A 21,442-nucleotide genomic window follows, 5' to 3' on the forward strand; every position below is an offset into this window, starting at 1 on the left:
ATCAATGGAAAAATATCCTCGGGCAAGGATTAACAACAACAACAACAACAAAAACCCAACAACAAAGAATCTCTCTACAGAACCATGTCTCACACAATGTAAAGAATGCCATGTTTCTACATTAAATCTCAAGTGACTAAAATAATGTTCTTCTTGAGCCTAGATGTGGCTTCATTGGATCATACACAAGCTAAATTCACATTAAAGCTACAATCTAAATAAAATCAACCCAAATTAAAGTACTGCTTTTTTACAAAAGGATAAATAGAGCATTTTATTAACACTTTTTTTGCAGCAACAAAATGATAGCCCACATATTTTCATTCAATACAACAAAAGCTGTGCTCACATTACACCACTTTGAGACACCAAGCAAAATATATGGTTTGCATTTTTAAAACAGACTTTATGTTTTATATTTGCAGTAGCAGAGCCTCCAGTCACTAGCACAATACAACGAACAGATCAAATATCCAGAATAGACAGTTAAATACACCAATAATATTTTGAGTTGAATTGGGAAATGCACTATTATCATTTTAGAGAATGAAAATGAGGTATGATGTTATTTTTTTTTTAAAGAAAAGAAAAATCATTCCAACCATCGAAAAAGCTACCACAAGCAAAATAAAGATAATATACAGACAGGAAATTTTATGCATTGCACTTATTGCTTGGTACACAAATGTTGCAATAACTGTTGAGTTATATTAAGAAGTGACAAGCAAAATGCCTCTGCCCCCATCTAAAATTCTATGACTCTATGAAAGTAGAAATTCTATCCCCTAACCCAACTTTAGGTGTATGCTATTTTTGTGTGTGAAGATTGTTTATTATGTTTCTGTGTATGGATATGTATAAGATATACAGATATATATATATATATATATATAGATATAATTTTAATATAATTTATTGTCCTATGTAAGACAAATATATTTTAAATGGGACTTTAAATAATAAAATTATCTACTTACAATCTCTCTATTAAATTTATCTTCTTATATATAGCTCTGTGGCACAAGTTTTATATAGCATTTAATTATTAAGGAAGAAGAATATCTTAACCATTTTCTATTTCTTTTGTTTTAATATTGCATTTTCAGGGTTCTATTTCCATAGTAAATTTATCATTAGATTCTTTATAGTGTGTGGATCTTTTTTTATTTCCCTAATTCAAGTTACAACCTGTACAAAGTTGTAATAAAAATACATTGAAGTCTTTTTCTAATTGTTTTTTCAAAAAAGTTATGTGATATGCTACATGAAAAGTCTGATTTATTAAAATGTGAAGGGTTTTATACTGTCAGGTAAATGAATGGAAGAACATGAAGCATACCCCACACTTTAAAGTTCTCTTTCACAGATATGTGTTTGTGCCCAGCATTTCATATAAACCACTGCAAGACATTCCTTTTGATAACCAACAAAATAACTCACATTATATAATAACAGTAATTATTTAGTATGCCTTGCTAGTAGCTAGGCCACAATGTTCTTCTCTGAGAGATATTACAACTTCAAGATTTACATCCCAACATCTGTGGCAGCCAAAATGACAGCATTACACTTTTGGTGTATTTTTTGTTTTTTGTTTTTTGTTTTTAACACAACTTCTGCGTGAGAGCTTGCAATACAGTGTAACAAATATATAAGTGCATTTGACATGATCAAGTAGCTTTGGCTTCCTAACTTTTGTAGGATAAAACGTGCCAACTGTTTTAGCTGTGCTTTATTAAATGGTGGTGAGTTTTAGCTCATATAAATCCAATGAGTAACTACTTGTTTCTACAGTTTTTGATCAGTCAACCTTGAAAGCACAAATGCAAGAATAGATGACCTGGATGGGAAAGATGGGATTTCACAACATCTACAGATTGCACTTGATGGTAATTTCATGAGTTTGTTTTCATTTCATTTTTACAGCAAGACTTGCCTGGTTGATATGTTTACATGTTCACACCACATATTTTAAAAATGTTTGTGCAATCACAATCAAGTTAATCACAGACACTAAAAATAAATCCAGCAATTAGTTTTGTTATGAATACTCATCTCGGTCCTTATAGATGTATGTGTCTTGTCCTTCTTCTTGTACAAATTCCTCTTTCTTTTCCCAGCCATTTGGCCAACCTCCATTGGCCTGTGTTGTGGCACCGTAAGACTTGGTGGTACCATAATTGATATAATTTTGAGTAATATCCCCTGTTTCTTCATCGAGTTCATCTTCATGGATAAACCCACATTTTTCTTCACTGGTTTCCTCAGGGTCTGCCCAGGGTTGCTTCTCTCCCGAAGCAAATATTCCATAAAATATGACTCCACCATAGTGGACGAGGGCAGCAATCAGGAAGACATATTGCCACTCCTCGCGTGACTGCAGGGACAAAAGTGACCGTGTGAGAACAAACTCCCCATGTATGAGACATCTTCTCTACCACTATTGTGCTTTCCATAAAATGCTAACTGTAGGGGAAACCCCTCTTCCTGATTCTATGAAGCAAAACTTGTGACAGAAACTTTCTATGACACTGTAACTTTCATTACTTTAAAAATAATTTAAATCTAATGTTATGAAATAATTCCAAGTATATCTGTGGTCGGCTAATTTTAATATTTGTCATTGATTTGCTTAATATCCTTTTCTCACTCATTTATTTTCCTCTAGTAAACCATAATTTTGAAGCTCTATACATAAGGACAAGCAGCTGATAATTATATTCTTCCACTGACAACTGTAGAGGGGACTGGATTGAGGTTTGGAAATAAAGCTCAGAAGATTTCTGCTTGCCTATTTTAATAAGCTGGAAGCAGAAAGTTTTATTTGTTAACTCAGAAATATTACAAGGTGTTGAGATGCATGTTGCTTATTGGTTGTGAAAGAGAGTTCTTAGATATTTTCTTCTGAGCCTCAATCATCTCCCCTACCCAGAAGTGTGGGGAGTGGACCAGAAAAGAAATGCCAAAGAGAATATATTAACCCTTTCCCCAACCATGAAAGTGAATATTTTACAACTAATCATCTCTTTTGTTCCATCTTACCTTATTCTTTGTCATTGCACCCACAATGATAGGACAAACCATTCCTGACAATGTGCCAACACCATTCGAAATGCCCATTAAGATGCTGGCATATCTTGGAGCAATATCCAGGTGGTTAACATTGAAACCTGAAATACATGTAGAATCTTTAACTCAGAGAATTTCAAGCCTCTTAGAAGTGCCTATAAAATATTCTCTACCATATTCACCACCCTCCTTAAAAGAACTAGGTACACAGCAGGTGCTTAATAACTACTTTTTGCTAATCTAGCTCAGGGATATAATGAGAATAAAATGAGGTATACTTTCTTATATTATGCTTAATATGTGATGCTTACAGCACAGAAGGAAATATGTTCTCATAATCAAAAAAATAAATGAATTAAATAAAAAGAGTAAGAAGGGGGAAAGTGAGTAGTAACAAGTCTCAGTAATGAATTTTAAATGTTTTATTATTTCTAATTTAATTTTTAGTGAAAATATGATGAGTAAACATTATCTAGTCAAAATATTCAAATAGGAAAGTAGAATATATGGAGATAGATGGATAAATGAATAGATAATCTTATTATCACCAGCCAAAATGAGATGTCATACGTACAAATTTTAAAAATGTATGTTACCAGATATAGCAAATCCACTGAATCCCACTGCAAGTACCAGGAATGAGATAGCTACCCCTCTAGTATGAGAATAGCCAACGACCAGGAGCAGGGTTGCTTCCATGCCAAAACCTTCAGAAACAAACACATGAAAACACTTCAGAAATTTGTGTAAATTTTTCCAATGAGCTAAAAATGCCCTTGCAAACAATTTCTGGCAGTCTATCCTAAAAATAATAATAATAACACTAATAATTTATACACAAAGACTCCTGAAACTTTCCTTGTGCTGAATAAAAACATCAAGAGCAACCTTTAGTTTCAATGGTGGCATGGGTCAAGTTAGTTATGCAGTTATTTAAAAATAGGAGTTATGAAAATCTAAAGTTAAGATAGGAAAATATTTATAAATGAACAATGAAGACACAAATGTAATGGCATATTTGATATGATTAGAAAAAGTTACTTATGCAGATTATAATTTCATCAACTAAAAATACGTTTTAAACATCACATAGGTACTTACCACCGCAATTCATGATCTTTCTTACTGTAGTAGTTGAAAGAATTTGCCTGCTTCTTAGAAAGTCTGCAATCTGCCCTCCGATAGGCACAATAATTGTCATTACTAAGTGTGGCACAGCAGACAGCATGCCAACCTGGTGACAAAAGGGGAGAAATATACGCGATCATAAGTAATGTGGGCCATTTAATGGTCTTAATTTTCTGGAACCTCATTATAAAACTCTTCATGGGAAAAGACAGGAAGAATTCTGTCTCCAAATGACCACTTACTCACTCCTAGAATAAGTAATAACTTGAGAATAAATGAGAAAAGCTAAGTAATTTTATTTGGATCCCTTTTTGTGTTCTGAGGAGAATACTTTTCTTCTGTGCTATGAGAGTCAGTAAATTTTGAGTTTATGAATAATCTACCTTGAATCTTATCACGGAGTGATTCACATTATGTGCAAGGCACTACTCTCTAGAAATTATGGAAGCAAGAAGTATAAATAAAATGCATTTTAATTATGTATTACCACATGTGGACTTAGTACATTTTAAATATAAACATAGAAGGAGGTTATTTACTATACATACTTTGAAGCACAGTTCCTGACAAGTGCTGGATAAGTTTATTATTTGGTGTAACTATGTCTTTCAAATTAGACTACTGAAGGTTTGAGACAAAGATTGTATTTTATTTTCCAAGGTGTATAATGTGACACCAATGACCAAAGACTTGGGTTGTTTGGACAATTAATTAAGATGGTGAATGACTCTAAAAATAGGTGAAATGTCCAAGCTATTTAGTTCTCTCTTTCACTTTGGATAGAAGTGTTTTATATTATCATTGTTATAGTTTATTGTGGAGTTTAGTTCCTGCATCATGTCAGCCTAGATCCAAAGCCCATGATCTATTTCCTCCATCACCTCCTTTACATGTTTTTTAGGGAAGTCAAGAGTCTTTTTGTTGTTGTTATTACCTGTATCATCAAAATCATCAAGCCAACCTGTGTGTGTAAAATTTATCCATAATTTAAACACATAATAAGTGAATCAAATCCACCCATCTGGTTATTATATTTAGTTGTAAAATGCCATTGTTTTCACTCACGCGTTTTCTATTAATTGGAGCTCCAGGGCCAGAATGACCATGTGGTTTCATTAACATCAGTTGGTTCCCTCACTCTCCCCCAGGAGACCTGACTTTATTAATAGCCTCTCAGTGTCATAGTTGGCCTAGATTATGAAAATGGACTCACACCTCCAGCAGCCTTTGTTGAGAAGTATAACACCTCTCAGAGCTCCCAAAGGCTACTCTGCAGCGTTTGATCAGCTACAGGGAGAAGGGCCTTCTCTAAAGCAGCATTATTCCTCTCAATAATGGAGGAGACAGTTTCCTTAGAAACAGGGATTACAAAAGGGCTCTTAGAATAGCTACTCCTAACTCAGGTTTCCTTCAGTTCCAGGCCTCAGATAATCTTTCAAGTAGAGGCATAATATGAATAGTGAGCCCAGCTGGACTTATGTAATGACATGAAGAGAAATGGCAAGTCCATTGCTAGCACAGGCAAGTGTATTCTGGACTCAGCAGAGGGCTTGGCACAGAGATGGCATTCGACAAATACTTGTTAAATGCCTAAGTTAATATGCGGTTTACCTGAATTTGAATGGCACATTAGAGGGAACTGAAACAGTCAAAGGATCTGGGCTTAAAGTTGATTCTGTCATTTATTACCAGCTTGGCTTCAGGCAATTTAAATACCATCCCTGGCTTCTGGGTCTACATCAGTTCAAGAGAAATGGTGATAGTTACACCTTATTTAATAGCATTTAGCATACTGTGCTGCAATTGGTAACTTCCTTTTTTTTTTCATTTTTTTTTTTTTTTTTTTTTTTTTTTTTTTGGTCTACACCTCCAAGCTATGGATTCTTGAGGACAGAAAACATTCTTATTTCTGAATTTAACACAAAATTTGACATATCATGTTCAACAAATGCTTGTCAAATGAATAAATTGGAGAAACCATATAAGCATGTTTCCAGATATTTTTTTGTTATCCTCAAAAATTTTAACCAGACAAATTTCTGAGATTATTGAAGAAGAGTTTGATTGGTAATAGCAATTCCACCTTAATGAAGTACTTTCTCATTGACTGTTACATAGACTCTGATATGATATTTAAAAGAAGTTGTTTGCCCTGGCTGGCCAGAGTGGCTCAGTTGGTTGGAGTCATCCTGTGCACCTTAAGGTTGTGGTTTGATTCTCAGCCAGGGCACATGCCTGGGTTTCAGGCTCAAATCCCCCCCTCCCCCCTGCCCCACCCCACCACCACCTCCTGCCCTGGGGTCTGTGGTCTGTGCAGGAGGCAGCAGATGGATGTTTCAGTCTAGTGTTCTCTCTCTCTCTCTCTCTCTCTCTCTCTCTCTCTCTCTCTCTCTCTCTCTCTCTCTCTTTTCTCTCTCTCCATGCCTTCCTCTAACCATATCCTCTGGTGAGCATTAAAAAGAAGTTATGTTTAATTGCAGAGAGAAGGCAACACTGCCGCCCACCCCAACTGAGATGTAAGCTCTGAGTGGGCAGAGAATAGGTCTCTTTTGTCTGTGTTCCCTGAAAAAAAAAAAAAAAATAGCAGATTCTAGCAGATATTTAAAGGCAATAGATAAACATCTTGCTTAGTTTTTGTTCTCCAGAAATTACTTATTAACTGGATCTATAAATAACTCATGAAATCTAGAAGATAAAATCTTGATAAAGAAACTTAATAGTCACATAAATACAAAAATTATGCACTAGTTACACAGAGATAATTTTTACATACCTTGCTGATTTCAAATCCAAAGACTTCCTCAAAATATGCCGGCTGACTAATTAGCAATAAATAGAAAGTCCAGCTTCGACAGAAATTTGCAACAATTATTGCATAAACTGGCATAGATGTAAAAAATTTCCTCCATGGAGTCTTGAATTTCTGAAATCCCAAAGAAAGAGCCATTCTGACCATTTAAAATATATTCTAACTTACATGGGAATGATAGGAGCTTTGCATTTTTATGATATGTATGTTGGGACATGAGTGGGAGGTAGACAAGAAGTCACTAATTGCAACTGTCCAGTTAACCTTAGTTATATGAATAATCATTAGAAGAAGAAAAATATATTAGCCTTGTATTTTGATTAAATTGTTTCAGTGTTGGGGATATACCAGATTCCGTATTTATATAAAAATTATTCCAAAAGCACAGATCTCAGTTTTTAAGATTTCTTTCTTTTTTGCAGTGATAAGATCAGGCCTTAGCTAAAACTCACTGTGACTTTGTTGTTATTCAAACCAGTGACCTTGTTGGTGTCCAAAATATTTTGTCTAGAATATAAAAAATTTAATATACTTAGAAAAATTAAAACGAGAAAAATTAAGAGTGCAATAATCTAGGCCCTACCTAAAGATGATGATACCACTACTTATCTATAAACACTTTTGCTAGTCAATGGATATCAGTATCAATTCTGTGACACTGGAGTGCAAGGCTCTATAAAAGTCACATGATGTACATTTGGTTAAAACATTTGGCTTTAACCCAGCATACCATGTGCACATCATAACTACAGTCATGCATTTTGTAACAACATTTTGGTCAATGGTTTACCACATATACTATGTGGTCTTATAAGATTATAATAGAGCTAAATTAATTCCTATTGCCTAGTGACACCAGAGCCTAATACATTACTCGCATGTTTACAGATTCTCATATAAATAAAGCTACTGTACTGATAGTCATATAAAAGTATAGCATCATCCTGTACACCAAAAGGTTACAGGTTTAATTTTCAATCAAGGCACATACCCAGATTGCATGTTTTATCTTCTGTTAGGGCACATGTGATTTTTCTCTTTCACATTCTCTCTCTCTCTCTTAAAGGTCAATAAAAATCTCTGGATAAGGATATAAAAGAAGAATATAGCACATACAATTACAGTAGTAGGCTATGCCATCTAGGTTTGTGTAAGTGCACTCTATGATGTTTGCACAACTAATACCTAATACTATTTTTCTCAAAATATATCCAGTCATTAACTGACACATGACTGACTGTAGTTATTTATGATATTCAAGAAATTCAAAATTAAAAATCTAAATATGATTGGCTTTGCTTATAATACCCATTAAAAATTACATCCAGTATACTTAAAGATTCTGTGTTTGCCCAAATGTACAAGTATCCTCCCCCAAGACTAATTTTTACACCATAGTCTCTCATATTTCCAAACACTTTTCAATTACTTTACTTTGAACACCAAAATACTGTTTGGCGAAGAATCAATAAACTAAAATAATTGTGTTTAATCCTATCTTGGGATCCTTGACCTAACCAAATGAATAAAAGAGGAGGCACTCATCAGTGGGATATAAAACTGAAAGCAACAAAAAAGACAAACAGAAACTCGTAGACACAGACAATAGTATGGTGGTTACTATTGTCTGTGTCTATGAGGAAAGGAGGGTGAGGAGGAGTAGAGGGAATGGAGTGTATGATGACCAAAAGAGATTTGACTTTGGGTGGTAAGCAATGCAATATAAATTGTACACTTGAAACCTGTAATTTTATGTCATCCTAATACATTTAATAAAAATTTAAAATTTAAAGAAGAGGAGGCAAACATGCTTTTACACAGATTTGTAATTATTTCTGGATGTAGAATCCCATCATTGCTATTATTGATTGTTATTCTAATGAATCCTTTTAAAGGTCCCTTTAAAGCAATGTAGTGGGATGCTATACTGTGGTGATCGCAAATATAATATATAGTAGAAAAACAGAATCAAAACAACACAAAAGCCCATCCTGATAATATATAATGAGTTCTATGGGTTTGGATAAAAAATGTTAAGTGTCAGCATTATAGATGGGTTCAAAAAGTGCAGTTTTTCCCCCCTCATTTAATTCAATATGTTCTGGAAAAATGGTACCAGATGAATATACTTATTCACTGATAATAAAAATGGCCGAATAAGGAATGTCTGCATTATAGATATTTGTAAGAGAAATAAGTTTAGAATATTATTAGAAGTAAATAACTTTTTCTTGCTTGACTGGTATTTCTTTTATTTACATCAGGACCCTGAAAGACTTTATTCTTCAGGTTGTAAAACACTTCATCAAACCTAAGAGAAAAGTATCTAATTTCATACCTTGAAACATGGTTGGGGGCTGCAGGAGCGTTTATGGTATTCTGATAACATTCTACAGCTACACAGGTGTATTTAGTTTATTAAAATTTAGCAAGCTATTTGCTTATGATTTTGTTCATTTTTTCTGTATATATGTTATATTTAATTATTTTAAAGAGAGATTTAAGAAACATTATTGTCAGCTGCAATGTGTGTGATCTTTAATTGGATCCATACTCAAAACAAATGCAAACATAGACTAGGTATTAGAATTTGCACCGGATATTAGAAATTTTAAATATCTTGATATTAAATAATATTAGGAAATTATTTTTAATTGTGTTAGGTATGATAATAGTACTTAAATTTTGAAAGAGAATATTATTTTCTAGAGATATATGTGAGATATTCATGAATAAAGGTTTATGACAGCTCATTTACTTTGAAATTATTCAGCAAAAAAACTGAAATAAGAAGTATGACAAGATGTTAACAACTATTTCAAGTATGCAGTGAGTTCATGGCTGTCCTTCCATATTAAGTTTGTTCACTACAAAAATGTTCAAAATAAAATATATGTTCTATCACCACCTGATCTCATTTTGAATAATTTACCTTGAAGCTAAAGTATAAAATATCAATAAGTCATAAAAAATTATGTTTAGAAAAGCAGTGAATTATAGAAAATGGGAATTTTGAGATTATGCTCTTTTATGAATCTGCCTGTTCTTTTGGGGGTTATTTTAGAAAATTTATGCCTGATCTAGATACACAGTATCTCAAGAACTGGTAAATAAAAGAAGCACATTTCACTAATGAAGACATACGCTGATCAGGTTGTTTTGAGCAGAAATTGAAGCTAAATTCTGAACTCACCTCAAATCAACCTACTTTTAGCTTCTGCTCACAGCAACTGTGGCTGGTGGGAATAGAAATTCCAGAGCACACTGCCAACACCCACCCCACCCCCACATAACCTCCTATCTTTTGAGTAGCCACCACTAGAAAGAAATTATCAATCCATTTACAGAAGGAAACAGGAAAGGGACAGTTTTAAATGCCAATTTACTCAGCTCATGGAACAACTATAATATAAGGATTGTTTTTAAGTACTGAAGTTTAACTTCTGGATAATATCCAACATGGAATTTTTCTTATTCATTAAAGGTCAAGATACATGTCCTTAGTAACAATGGGTGGCTGACCTTTTACCTAGAATGAGATGTCAAAGACAGGCTTTCTTTAACAAGTGAAGTAGAGAAACAGAGCTGGAATAATATACAATTTGAATGTAGGAAAGAGAAACATAATGTATAAGGGGCATTGGTTCCTCAGCATGTGAATGTTACCTTCCTACTCAACATCAGGAAGTTGAGTTACTGATTAAATGCTGAATTACTAAATCTGTCTAAATACATGACTTTTAGTTTACTAGATCATAGTATCATATGACCATCTACTACTTACTATTTATGAATTATTAATGTCACATGTACTAAAATAGTTGCATTATTGACATATAACTTGATTTCACTCTCTATAGGCAGATCCTGTCCAAGAAACCAAATCAAAATCAGGAAAAGGGCTTTACAACATTATCTATATAATTCTCTCCATAACAATGATCCTGAAAATGGATTATATCAATAAAAGGATTATGTTAAGAATATTTTCACATCAGCTATCTGTTATGAGCATTGTAATGCTTTATGATTTACTAAACCACATGAAATATAAATACATATGTATGAAACCTACATTTAGACTATTTAATGAACAAAAAGATTTCCTTGTCCACGACTGTATTAGGTGATTTGACATTTCCTACAATCTAAAATTAACTATTGGTTGAATTTGTTTAAATTATGGACCATATTGAGTTGTTTTTAAAAATTCACTTAGCTTTATAGTCATAGCTATAACACAGGGTAAATTTGAAACTACTTAACAAAGATAAAGAAAAAAAATTATAGCAATAATTCCCAAGTATATCAGAGAATATGGATGAAGTAAATAAAATACTCATGATTGATACCAAATTAGTTTTGTTGGATAGGGACGCATAAAATAATTTGGTTGGTTGAAGGGAGATGAGATGGAAAATAGGAGTAGAAATATACATCATAATAAAGTTCTTACTTCCATTGCACCTAAAAGATTTGCACTCTCTCCAATGCTTTCTTCTATGTACCTACGTTCTTCATCTGTAATAGTAGGATGCGTTGCAGGACTCTCATAAGACACCAAAAGCCAAAACATGTACCAGACCATTCCAAAACTTCCTGCAAGCAAGAGTTCAAAAGGACCAAGTCAAAGAAAACAATTACAAATACTTCCTTTTAACAGTCATTTGCTGAAATAACACTACAAAAAAAATCTCATGACAATCATATGCTATAAAATGTGAATTCAAGTTTATGTTTCTACAACTGACTTTAGTCATCTCTTCTTGTCTTTTGCCACCAGACTTCAATCTTCCTGAAGGGTGGTCCTGGATTTACCTCTTTGTCTCTATAAATAATGCTGCTACACAAGAAACTCACTACCAATCATTACTGAAGGGTGTGTCTGGAACACATTCACCCATCCAACAAATATATATCGAGAAGTGACTTTCCCAGACACTCTGTTAAGGGTCAGAAATATGAGGAACAAGACAAACGCCCCCCCCTCCCCCCCCCCACCGTCCTCAAAAAATTCTATGAGGTGAATCCTTTTGTTATTGGCCTTTCTTGAATATAAAAGAGTGGTTTGCATTTCCAGAGGGGGGGGGGGGGAATGCTCCTTTTCTTCTTTTGATAGCCTTTCCAGATCTAGAAAACAGACTACTAAGTGAAATATAGAAAATTATTTCAGCCATGGGTGAAATAATTTAAGAATTTAAGAATGGGCTTCTGTGATTTATATAGGAACATTTCCCACTTTATGTGACTGAACACCGTTTTATTTTCAGGACATGCTATTGCCTATGGATCATTTTGGAGGGGCAGATGAAAGTTTTAAATTCCAGTACAATAGACTGCTTGCAAGTTCTTTTCATCCCCTTCTTTATTTATCTCTCTCATGATTAAACATGCCCTTATTTTTGTGATATAAACTGGACACATTAATAATACAAAGAATTTCAAGTGATTTATTCTTGTTTCCCAGCAGCTGGCCATTTCATTCTTGCCTCAGACTGTTCTTTTTCCCTTGGGAAACAATCCCTGATCCCATATACCTTTTATTTTTTTCTTGCTCAGTCACTCGGTGTCCCTTAGTACCGTAGTTTCTGATGTGCCAAGCTTCTTTCAATTACTAAATATGACAGTGAAAATCCAATATATTGTACTGGTTATGGAATATGGCTCTCCCAGATTCAAATTTTCACTATGCCACTCATTAGCTACATAATCTGATCAGGAACTGAATCTCTCTAAACCTCCACTGTAAAATGAGATAATAATTCATTTTTTATGAGATTGTGGCAAAGAAAAGTTAAGGCAGATAATGCACAAAGCCACTAACACAGTGGAGGGCTGAAAATAAGAATTCAATAAATGGGAGCTCTTGTGATTAGAAATAATTACCATTACTCCTCTCTGAATGCATCTGAAGTGCCAGATATGCAGCTAATTGCTTTTTAGAGGATGGAGCAAAAGAAGGTTTACAGTTGTAATTACCTGAAACATAGTTTATCCTGGTGTTGTTATTTATTAATGAGTGTATTATTTCCCATAAGAACAACTGTAAATCTACTTTTGCCCCACCCTGTATGCATTATCTTTTTTAAACTTAGTCCCTACACAACTCTTATCTTACTGAGTTTTAAATTATCAATATTAAATGTGTGACTCAAAGAACCAAATTTTGGTATACACAGCAACTGGGCAGGTATTATGATAGGAGATTTTCAGATTACCTAATATTTAAACTTTGAACCATTCAAGGATAAACATAAAATAAGTTATAACTTGAAATGATGTGGCTGATTCGCATACACACTTTGTGGAAATTAGTCTCCTTACTTTAAGCCACACCATGTTTTCAATCAAGTAATGGACTAGGTACATATCAGAGGATTTAATGGATGGCCCTCCCACTTGTACTATACACCCTAGAAATAAATGCTTTAAACTTCTTTGAATTATGAAGTCTTGAAAAATCTAATGAAAGATATAGATTAAAATCTGATAAAATCTGATGAAATCTGATCTAACCAGGAAAAACAATGTACAAATGCATGCATGGCTTATAATTTAGGGCCGTGGTTGGCAAACTGAGACTCGAGAGCCACATGCGGCTCTTTGACCCTTGAGTGTGGTTCTTCCACAAAATACCACGGCCTGGGTGAGTCTATTTTGAAGAAGTGGTGCTAGAAGATGTTTAAGTTTAAAAAATTTGGCTCTCAAAAGAAACTTCAATCGTTGTACTGTTGATATTTGACTCTGTTGACTAATGAGTTTGCTGACCACTGATTTAGGGCATTCATAAATGCAAAAGCCATCCAGGGCTTTTGAGCCAGACTAAGAGCCCCTCCTGTAAAGCACATTTAATAACACTCTACAAACATAAGGGTTTGCTCTGATGACAACATTTCAAAATGGAAATGGATCGCAACAAATTTGGAAACAGCCAGATAACTATTCTGCTCAACCACATGGCTTCATTAATCTTTCAGGTTCTCAAGCTCATGCTCAGAGATGGTATTAATCAATGACAATATCAGTTGGAATCCAGCTTTCTTATGTTTTCCCTTTCCTCGTTGTTATAAAAGTGTCTCTCAGAATGAGACCGTAGAGGGACTTTCATTGATAAGTTTTCAGCTTCTCGTTACAAAGTAAGCAGAAAGGGAGTTTGAATTTAGGGCTTCTTGTCATACTTTTTATTTCCATTTGGGGAACCAATCTCCTTTAATGCAAAAGAAATTAAGACTCAAATATGCTACTGCTGCAAGGGACTACTAATATTTCTCCACAAAATTGATTTTTTTTAGCATTACTATCGCCGTCTAGCTCTAACCTTATTCAGTCTTGAGGAGGCACAATCAGAGAAATGATCAAGGAAACAGTAGTAAGAAAGAGAAGTGAGGGCTTCCTTGTTCTTTCCTCTTATTCAGCTTTGACTCAAGAGCTAACTTAATTTTATTATTCATACTCAAGGGGCAATATACATCATACATCACAAAGTTTCCACCAGCAATGTGTTTGCTTTTTAAAACAATACATAACAATGTAGGGAAAATCATAGAGGAAGAACATTTTCCTTGATCTTCTCAGAATATAAGGAAACAATTCTTAATAAGGGAAAAATAAGTAAGTAAACACAGAAGTTACATTTAGTGACCTATCTCATTGTTCTAGCTTATGCAGATTTCTTTGAACTCTAGTGTATAGAAATGTAACATACCATAGACGTAGAATACTGAAGACCAGCCAGTATACTGTACAAGAATGCCAGCTAAAGGCATTGCAATCACAGCTCCAGCATAGGAACCTAAAGTAGAAGGGAAAATTAAAAAAAAAGATAAATGAAATCTATAAAAATTTTTGACTTTATTTCATGTTCCTTGATTCACTCACACAAATACCCACTTGAGTACATGCACACTCACACTCATACACTTCCAAGCACACATATATGCCTACATATTTAGCCAAGAATACAAGACTACACAAGTAAATATAACTTGACCGAGACACAACAAAGATTTAAAAGTAAGACTACACTAAAAATTAAATTTAAGACTATAATAAAAATAATTCATAAACAAACTTGAAAACCTAGATGATGTGGATGAACAACAACAATCCCCCATTCAAAACAAAACAAAACAAAACCACACACAAACAACAAAACACAAGAACAAATACAGGAGACCAATAAAAATTAAAGAAATTAAGCTAAAACAGGTTTGGCTCAGTAGATAGAGCTTTGGCCTGAGAACTGAAAGGTCAAGGGCATGTACCTTGGTTGCGGGCACATCCCCAGTAGAGGATGTGCAAGAGGCAGCTGATTGATGATTCTCTCTCATCAATGTATCTAACTCTCTATGCCCCTCTCTTCCTCTCTGTAAAAAAAATCAATAAAATATATATTTTTTTAAAGAATTCAAGAAATTGAAATGGCAGACCCAAACCTTTCCTCATGTACACACACAGGCACTCCCCCATTGGTTTTTAAGGTGCCCTTTACTAATTTAAAAACCTTATTCAAACAGTTCCTAAACCTTTACCCACCATAACTACATTGGTGCATAGTATTTACCACAAAAGGAGGTGGTTGCCAATCTACTTCTCTCTAGAGGAGGGGCCCATTTGCTCCATATTCCATGACATGCTGGGTAGGTGACACCCTGTGATGGAGGAAGATATATATCACCATTTAGGATCCAGGGTCATTGGAAAATAGGCATATTCCCTTCTCTGGTACAGTTTCCTTAGAATGGGCACAAGGGGAAGTTGCTATTCATGAGAGTTTGCCGATTCCCTGAAATTCCATTTTAAAACTTTCAGCCCAGACCAGGTAGGGCATGGCCTCTTTTGAGCGACCTGTTCAAATTCTCCCCACCCTTTGAGTCTGATTTCTACCTCAATTTTCTTCTGATCAAGGCAAAATGAGATGTTACACTATTCAGTTCATATGTAATTCTGAACAGACTTAGAAATTTAGAAGACCTTTCTGTGAGGCATTACACTCAATAATCTTAATATAAGGAATCCATACAAAGGAAGTTAAAGCTTAGATCCTTGAAGTTCACAGTTCCTGAGAATAGTGTCTAGAACTTAATACCCTTAAAGTATAATCAGCCCTCTGAAGTCACAAATTCTACATCTGCAGAGGCAACAAATCTCAGGTTGAAATTTTTAGGGGAAAAATACTACATTTGTTGCTGACATGTATTATGTAGTTGGGCCTACCATGGTTGTTTCTGTACCGAAAATGTATACACTTGTTTTTCTTGTTATTATTCCCTAAACAATAGAATGTCACAACTATTTGCATAGTATTTACATTGTATTAGATACTATATTTAATTTAGAGATGGTATACAATACAAAGCAGGTCGGTGCACATATTATACCCAAAGACTACACCATTTTAAAGGACTTGCTCATCCATGAAATTTGGTATCTAAACGAGCGTCCTGAAATGACTATAATTCTCCTTTTTTCTATTATTTCTATCCTATTCATCTTTCCTTGTTTTTGGAGAGAGGAGATTGTTTTCAGTGCCTTCATACTTACCTGACTTATCTATTCCCATCTATTCCATAGAAAGAGAAAGGGCAAAAGGTAGGCCAACCTCAAGTTTTTAAATGCAATTTTTTCAAAGGCAGTAAGCTGATGGAGTCAGTCACTAGAGTTACATGCCCCAAACATATATTCAATAAAATGCATTAGTGAAAACTCAAATAATGATTCAAAACCAATACAGAGATTTGGTATAAAATTCCCAAAATTAAGTGTTATGGTCAGCAAAGAATACACTCAAGAATTTTTATTCCAACACATTTTAAAAATGCCTGTTTGTTTGTTTTTTAAGTGAAATAGTCACTAAACATTTCTTTAATACCACTCAATTCTAGAGAAGGGGCAGTAAGCAGTCACAGTTGTAATTTATCATCATTTAAAGACAAAATATCTGATTGCCTAACTTTTCAATTTTCTACATGATGTAGACACAACCAACTAAGACATATTTATTTGTAGATCAAGATGAAGATTGCTGGTTCTTAATAACATGGCAACATTAGCATGCTGTCATCCTGCAGTTCCATACCTCAACAAGTCCCTGCAATATCCTAACAAAGATGACACACCCATAATGCACTCTGGCGGCTGATGGAATTAGCATATTTAGGGTAGAGGTGAGAAGTATGGCAGCTCCAAAAACCCTGAAAAAGAAAAGGAGTTAATAGATCTAAATTTCTCTGGTTAAGTTAATCACAAACAATTTTAACAGAATGCTTTTTTTTCTCAAAGAATAAAATACATTCTGGACTTGATTGGCTTGAGCCATTGCAAACAGATTTGTGGACTAACTCGAAATGCTAGAAACACAAGAAATATCTAATAAAACTGGTTATACTTACTTGTATTTATTGTCTTTGCTGATGTACGTACAAATTGCAAATATTTAATGAATCAGTGCATACATTTTTGGTCTGTATCTCCATCTACAATGGAAACTGCTTAAGGGGTAGAGTGTGTTTTCAGATACAGTTATATCCCCAATACTATGTGCCAGTCATATAGCAGATAGTCACTGAAGAGCTATTGGAAAATAATAAATGCCTAAATGGAGTAATGCCTCACATTATACAATTATTTTTAACATCCTTAAATCAGTTATATTCATAAAATTGTATGAATGATATCATATTGTAAATACCCCAAGAGAGCACATGATCAGATCCCACAGCACGTTTTTGGTTTTGGTTTTTACTTTTTAAAATATTTTTATTGATTTCAGAGCAGAAGGGAGAGGAAGAGAGAGATAGAAACATCAATGATGAGAGCGAATCATTGACAGCTCCCTCCTGCACACCTCCTACTGGGGATTGATCTTGCCAACTGGGTATGTGCCCTTGACCGGAAGGCCAATGCTCTATCCACTGAACCAAACCGGCTAGAGCAGCACATATTTTTATAATTGAAATAACTATTACTTAATATTTATGTCTCAGTTTTCTCAGTTTTGTTTTGTTTTTCTTTTTTGAATGTGGGAGGGTGGGGAGATGATGTTTGAGTAGCATCTCCAGATGCATACATATCCATTACAATTCAAGAAAAAAGTGCTGAAAATATGATGCTTGACCTTTTATCTATCTACAAGTAAAAAGTCAATTTTGTCACTTAAAACACTTAATGTTCATACTAAAACAAGAAAAACATCCCCCAACTGAGTGATTTTTAGAAACATCCTCTTGCATGGAAGGTTTGTGACTTATTATCTCTAATGAGCTTAGTATGTGTTCTATGCAAGTTTTCTTAAATCACACGTTGAGCCTTTTACTAGTACTCAGTCAAAACTGGTTGCCTCAGAGAACCTCAGATTCTCCCAGAGGCACGTTGAGATGTAACTGCAGAAGGCTTGATCTTCTGTAAAGAGCCTTGATTGCTATTCATCTGCTACTGAGATTTGAATAATGACTTTAGGAAGGGTTGAAGAATATAAGCTCCTTTTCCATGAATCATAGACATAGACTGAGACAAATACTTTTGTGTACTTAATGCAGCCTACTAGCCCCTGTCCTCAGAGGTTTCTCTCCAGCGAGGTAAAGGGTGACTCAGGAGGTAAAAGTCCTGCTCCATTTCCCTCGGTTCTGGACAATGAATAGGTATCTTTGTGTTTGTGTTAAAACATAATTTATGTCCTAACTGTTTGACACCAAATAGAAACTTTCTATTCCTAGAAATAACTCTTCCCACGAAAATGCCATGCACCCAGTGATGTTAAACTTCTGCCAAATATGGATTTATTTTTCAGAGAATAAATGCAAAAATCCCAGAACCTGTCCTGTAAAGTAAGAATCTAAAATTATTATAAGAACTGCTTTTAAAAGTATTTTAATCCTTACTGATTCCTTTTGAATTAAAAGGATGTTCACCTCTCTTAAGTCTACAATCTAAATGTTCTTACATGCCATCCACATAACACCTTGGCTCTTTTAGGGCTGAGAGGAAGTAGGAGGGAGTCTATGAGGCATGTTGGCTGAACCTGGTGTTGCCAAAGGCCAATGAGGCAGACACATCTTCCCACTTTCCTAGGAGTTTGGATGTGCAGCAGAAAGAATGAAGTTGGAAAGGACAAACGGCACAGGAGTTCTGGTCGCATGAGTGAGCTGTCTGGATGCTGGCAAATTTGTGCTGTCTCTCTGAACATCCATCCCACTTTGTTTATTATCATTGATAACAGTGAAACGGACTGCTCAGGGCTTTAAGGATAAAGAGAACCAAAGCCACATAATGCTACAAGATTCCTGAAAATGTTTATATGAGTTATACATCCTCTCCATTCAGCCCTTTCCAAGAATTCTTTCCAACTGTCATCTATAAGCCTGCTGCATTAGAATTCGCTGAGTGCTCATTAAAAATGTAGATTTCTCCCTCCACCAGCCTCCCTCCTCCCAATATCACTTCACATTGAAAGACAAAGGAGAGCAATGTGTGTGTGTGTGTGTGTGTGTGTGTGTGTGTGTGTGGGTGTGTGTGGGTGTGTGTGAATGTGCAGTACAGGAGGCTCTCTGTTACTAAAGAGATTACCAAAATTGAGACCCATGTAGTATTGCTGATACAGAAATGTTGGGAAAAGGAAAAGCTGCTGTTGAAAACCTGCGTCACGCCCTCCTGATGATAATCCTGCAGTGTGTTCCAAAGTGAGTTAGCTGTGGGATTCGCAGTCATATCCTTTTTTGATGAGCCATAGCCACAACCCCCTTCTCATATCAAGCCTACCCCGAAAGGATTTGCCTGGAAGAGGTGACAGAAGCACTGGTGACTTGTCACTTCTATGGATTATATCCCTCTTCCTGGGATCAATCCATCAATCTCCATTTGGGCTGTGGCTTGTTACTAACAGGGAACTAGTGTTCCGCACCCCAGGTGTGGCACTAATCCTCTCCTGGAGCGTCCGCAGGAATAAAGCGATTCAGGCTGTTTAATCTATTTAGTCTAATCAAATCCGTGCTCAGGCACCGCCCTTTGTCACATCTGATGCCCCCACTCCCCTATTAAATAAGGACTACACGAGCGCACCAGCCCTCGGGCTCCCTTGGTACATCATTAAGTTGTAAAAATGACTTCATCACTCATGACAGAGAAATTGGACAGCCCCCACAGTGGCATATGGTAGAGGGGAAATCATTCCACCAGCTGCCCACCTGACTCTCCTCTCCCTCCCCTCCGGGGGCTGCCATTGTAAGATGTGGCCACAGAGGAAGCTAGAGCTAGTAAGGGGTGAGAAGAGGGGAAAATTAAAGGCCAGAAAAGCTGAGAGAAGCTCATGTCAGCAAACCACCTGCAAGCCCTAAGGGACCCCTCTCTCTCTCCCTGCACACACATCTATTCATCTTGTGGAAAGGGTATTTCTTTTGTTGGAAAAAGGAAGGCCTCTTCTGCATTGCCCTAGATACCTAACCTATAGGGCCCACAATGGGAAGGCAGCTAGATGAGGGAGATAGAAATAGTCACCTCTGACCCTAAGAGACTGAATGACTACAGGCTGTTTTCCATCATAGCAGGATAGTGGTCCCTTGCAGCAGGCTTTATGTTTATGGTCTGAATTATTTTCTCACACAAAAGGAATTTGCAAATGTTTCTCACTGGAAAGGTTAAGGAGCCCTAGCTTGCAATTTACTTCAATGTTGCAGAAAATAAGTAAAAAGTACAGAGGAAAAAAGATGATAGATGATAGAAATAGATAGATGATAGATAGATAAATACATAGATAAATACATAGATAAGCAGATTGGGTTTATTTGTATGTGCATGTGTGTTTGTTGATAAGACTTTAGATTTCCAATAAGTAAAACACACTTTTATTGTTTTATTTTTATGAAGGAAAAAGAATAGCTCCAGCAAAATCATTTCTTTTTGGGCTTAAAATATGAAGGTGTTGTGTTTAAATTATCTTTGTTTCCCTCTTTCTGAAAATCACTATTATTGGGGAATTTTTCATAATTAGGTTAGTGAGAATATTTACTTAAAACATATCAAATTTCCTTTTTACAAATGCAAATGCACACAAATAAACAGTTTTAAACCCATCAATTTGAATTTGTGCATGTTTAAGTATAAATTCTTCCCTCTTTTATATTATATTAGTAGTATGAATTAAATTGGGCCATTTGAAAACCCAAGAACCCTTCTTCTTTGACAAAAGGTCTAAACTACTTCCCTCTCCCAGTCATGCTGGAACCTCTACAATCTTCTAGGAGCCCAAATTGCCACAGGGGCTGAGTAGGGAGGAAAAGTTCTAAATACTATGTGTTCCTCTCCAGATAATCACACTCTCTTTTAAGTCATTACCAAGTTTGGATATTGCCTTTTGTAGAGGGAAGAACAGAATCACTCATGTTGTGGCCAAATAGTTTGGGAGCCAGTACACACACACCACACACACACACACAAATACTA

At 35.2% G+C, this 21,442-nt stretch overlaps 1 protein-coding gene across 1 annotated transcript in view; it reads right to left on the bottom strand.

Annotated features, from left to right (window-relative positions):
• Positions 1 to 245: 245 nt before the first annotated feature.
• Positions 246 to 21,442, bottom strand: part of SLC17A6 (solute carrier family 17 member 6) — a 32,133-nt gene continuing 10,936 nt past the window's right edge. Inside the window, exons 4-12 of the mRNA XM_036427806.2 lie at positions 17,085 to 17,199; positions 15,570 to 15,657; positions 14,712 to 14,798; positions 11,463 to 11,605; positions 6,971 to 7,120; positions 4,171 to 4,303; positions 3,666 to 3,776; positions 3,043 to 3,170; positions 246 to 2,377 (exon numbers count right to left, since the gene is read on the bottom strand). Of these exons, the coding sequence (XP_036283699.1) occupies positions 2,042 to 2,377; positions 3,043 to 3,170; positions 3,666 to 3,776; positions 4,171 to 4,303; positions 6,971 to 7,120; positions 11,463 to 11,605; positions 14,712 to 14,798; positions 15,570 to 15,657; positions 17,085 to 17,199 (1,291 nt within the window). The 3' untranslated portion in view covers positions 246 to 2,041. The remainder of the gene's footprint in view (positions 2,378 to 3,042; positions 3,171 to 3,665; positions 3,777 to 4,170; positions 4,304 to 6,970; positions 7,121 to 11,462; positions 11,606 to 14,711; positions 14,799 to 15,569; positions 15,658 to 17,084; positions 17,200 to 21,442) is intronic.

This window comes from Pipistrellus kuhlii, unplaced genomic scaffold (genome assembly GCF_014108245.1).
Source record: "Pipistrellus kuhlii isolate mPipKuh1 unplaced genomic scaffold, mPipKuh1.p scaffold_m20_p_9, whole genome shotgun sequence".
Lineage (NCBI taxonomy): Eukaryota > Metazoa > Chordata > Mammalia > Chiroptera > Vespertilionidae > Pipistrellus > Pipistrellus kuhlii.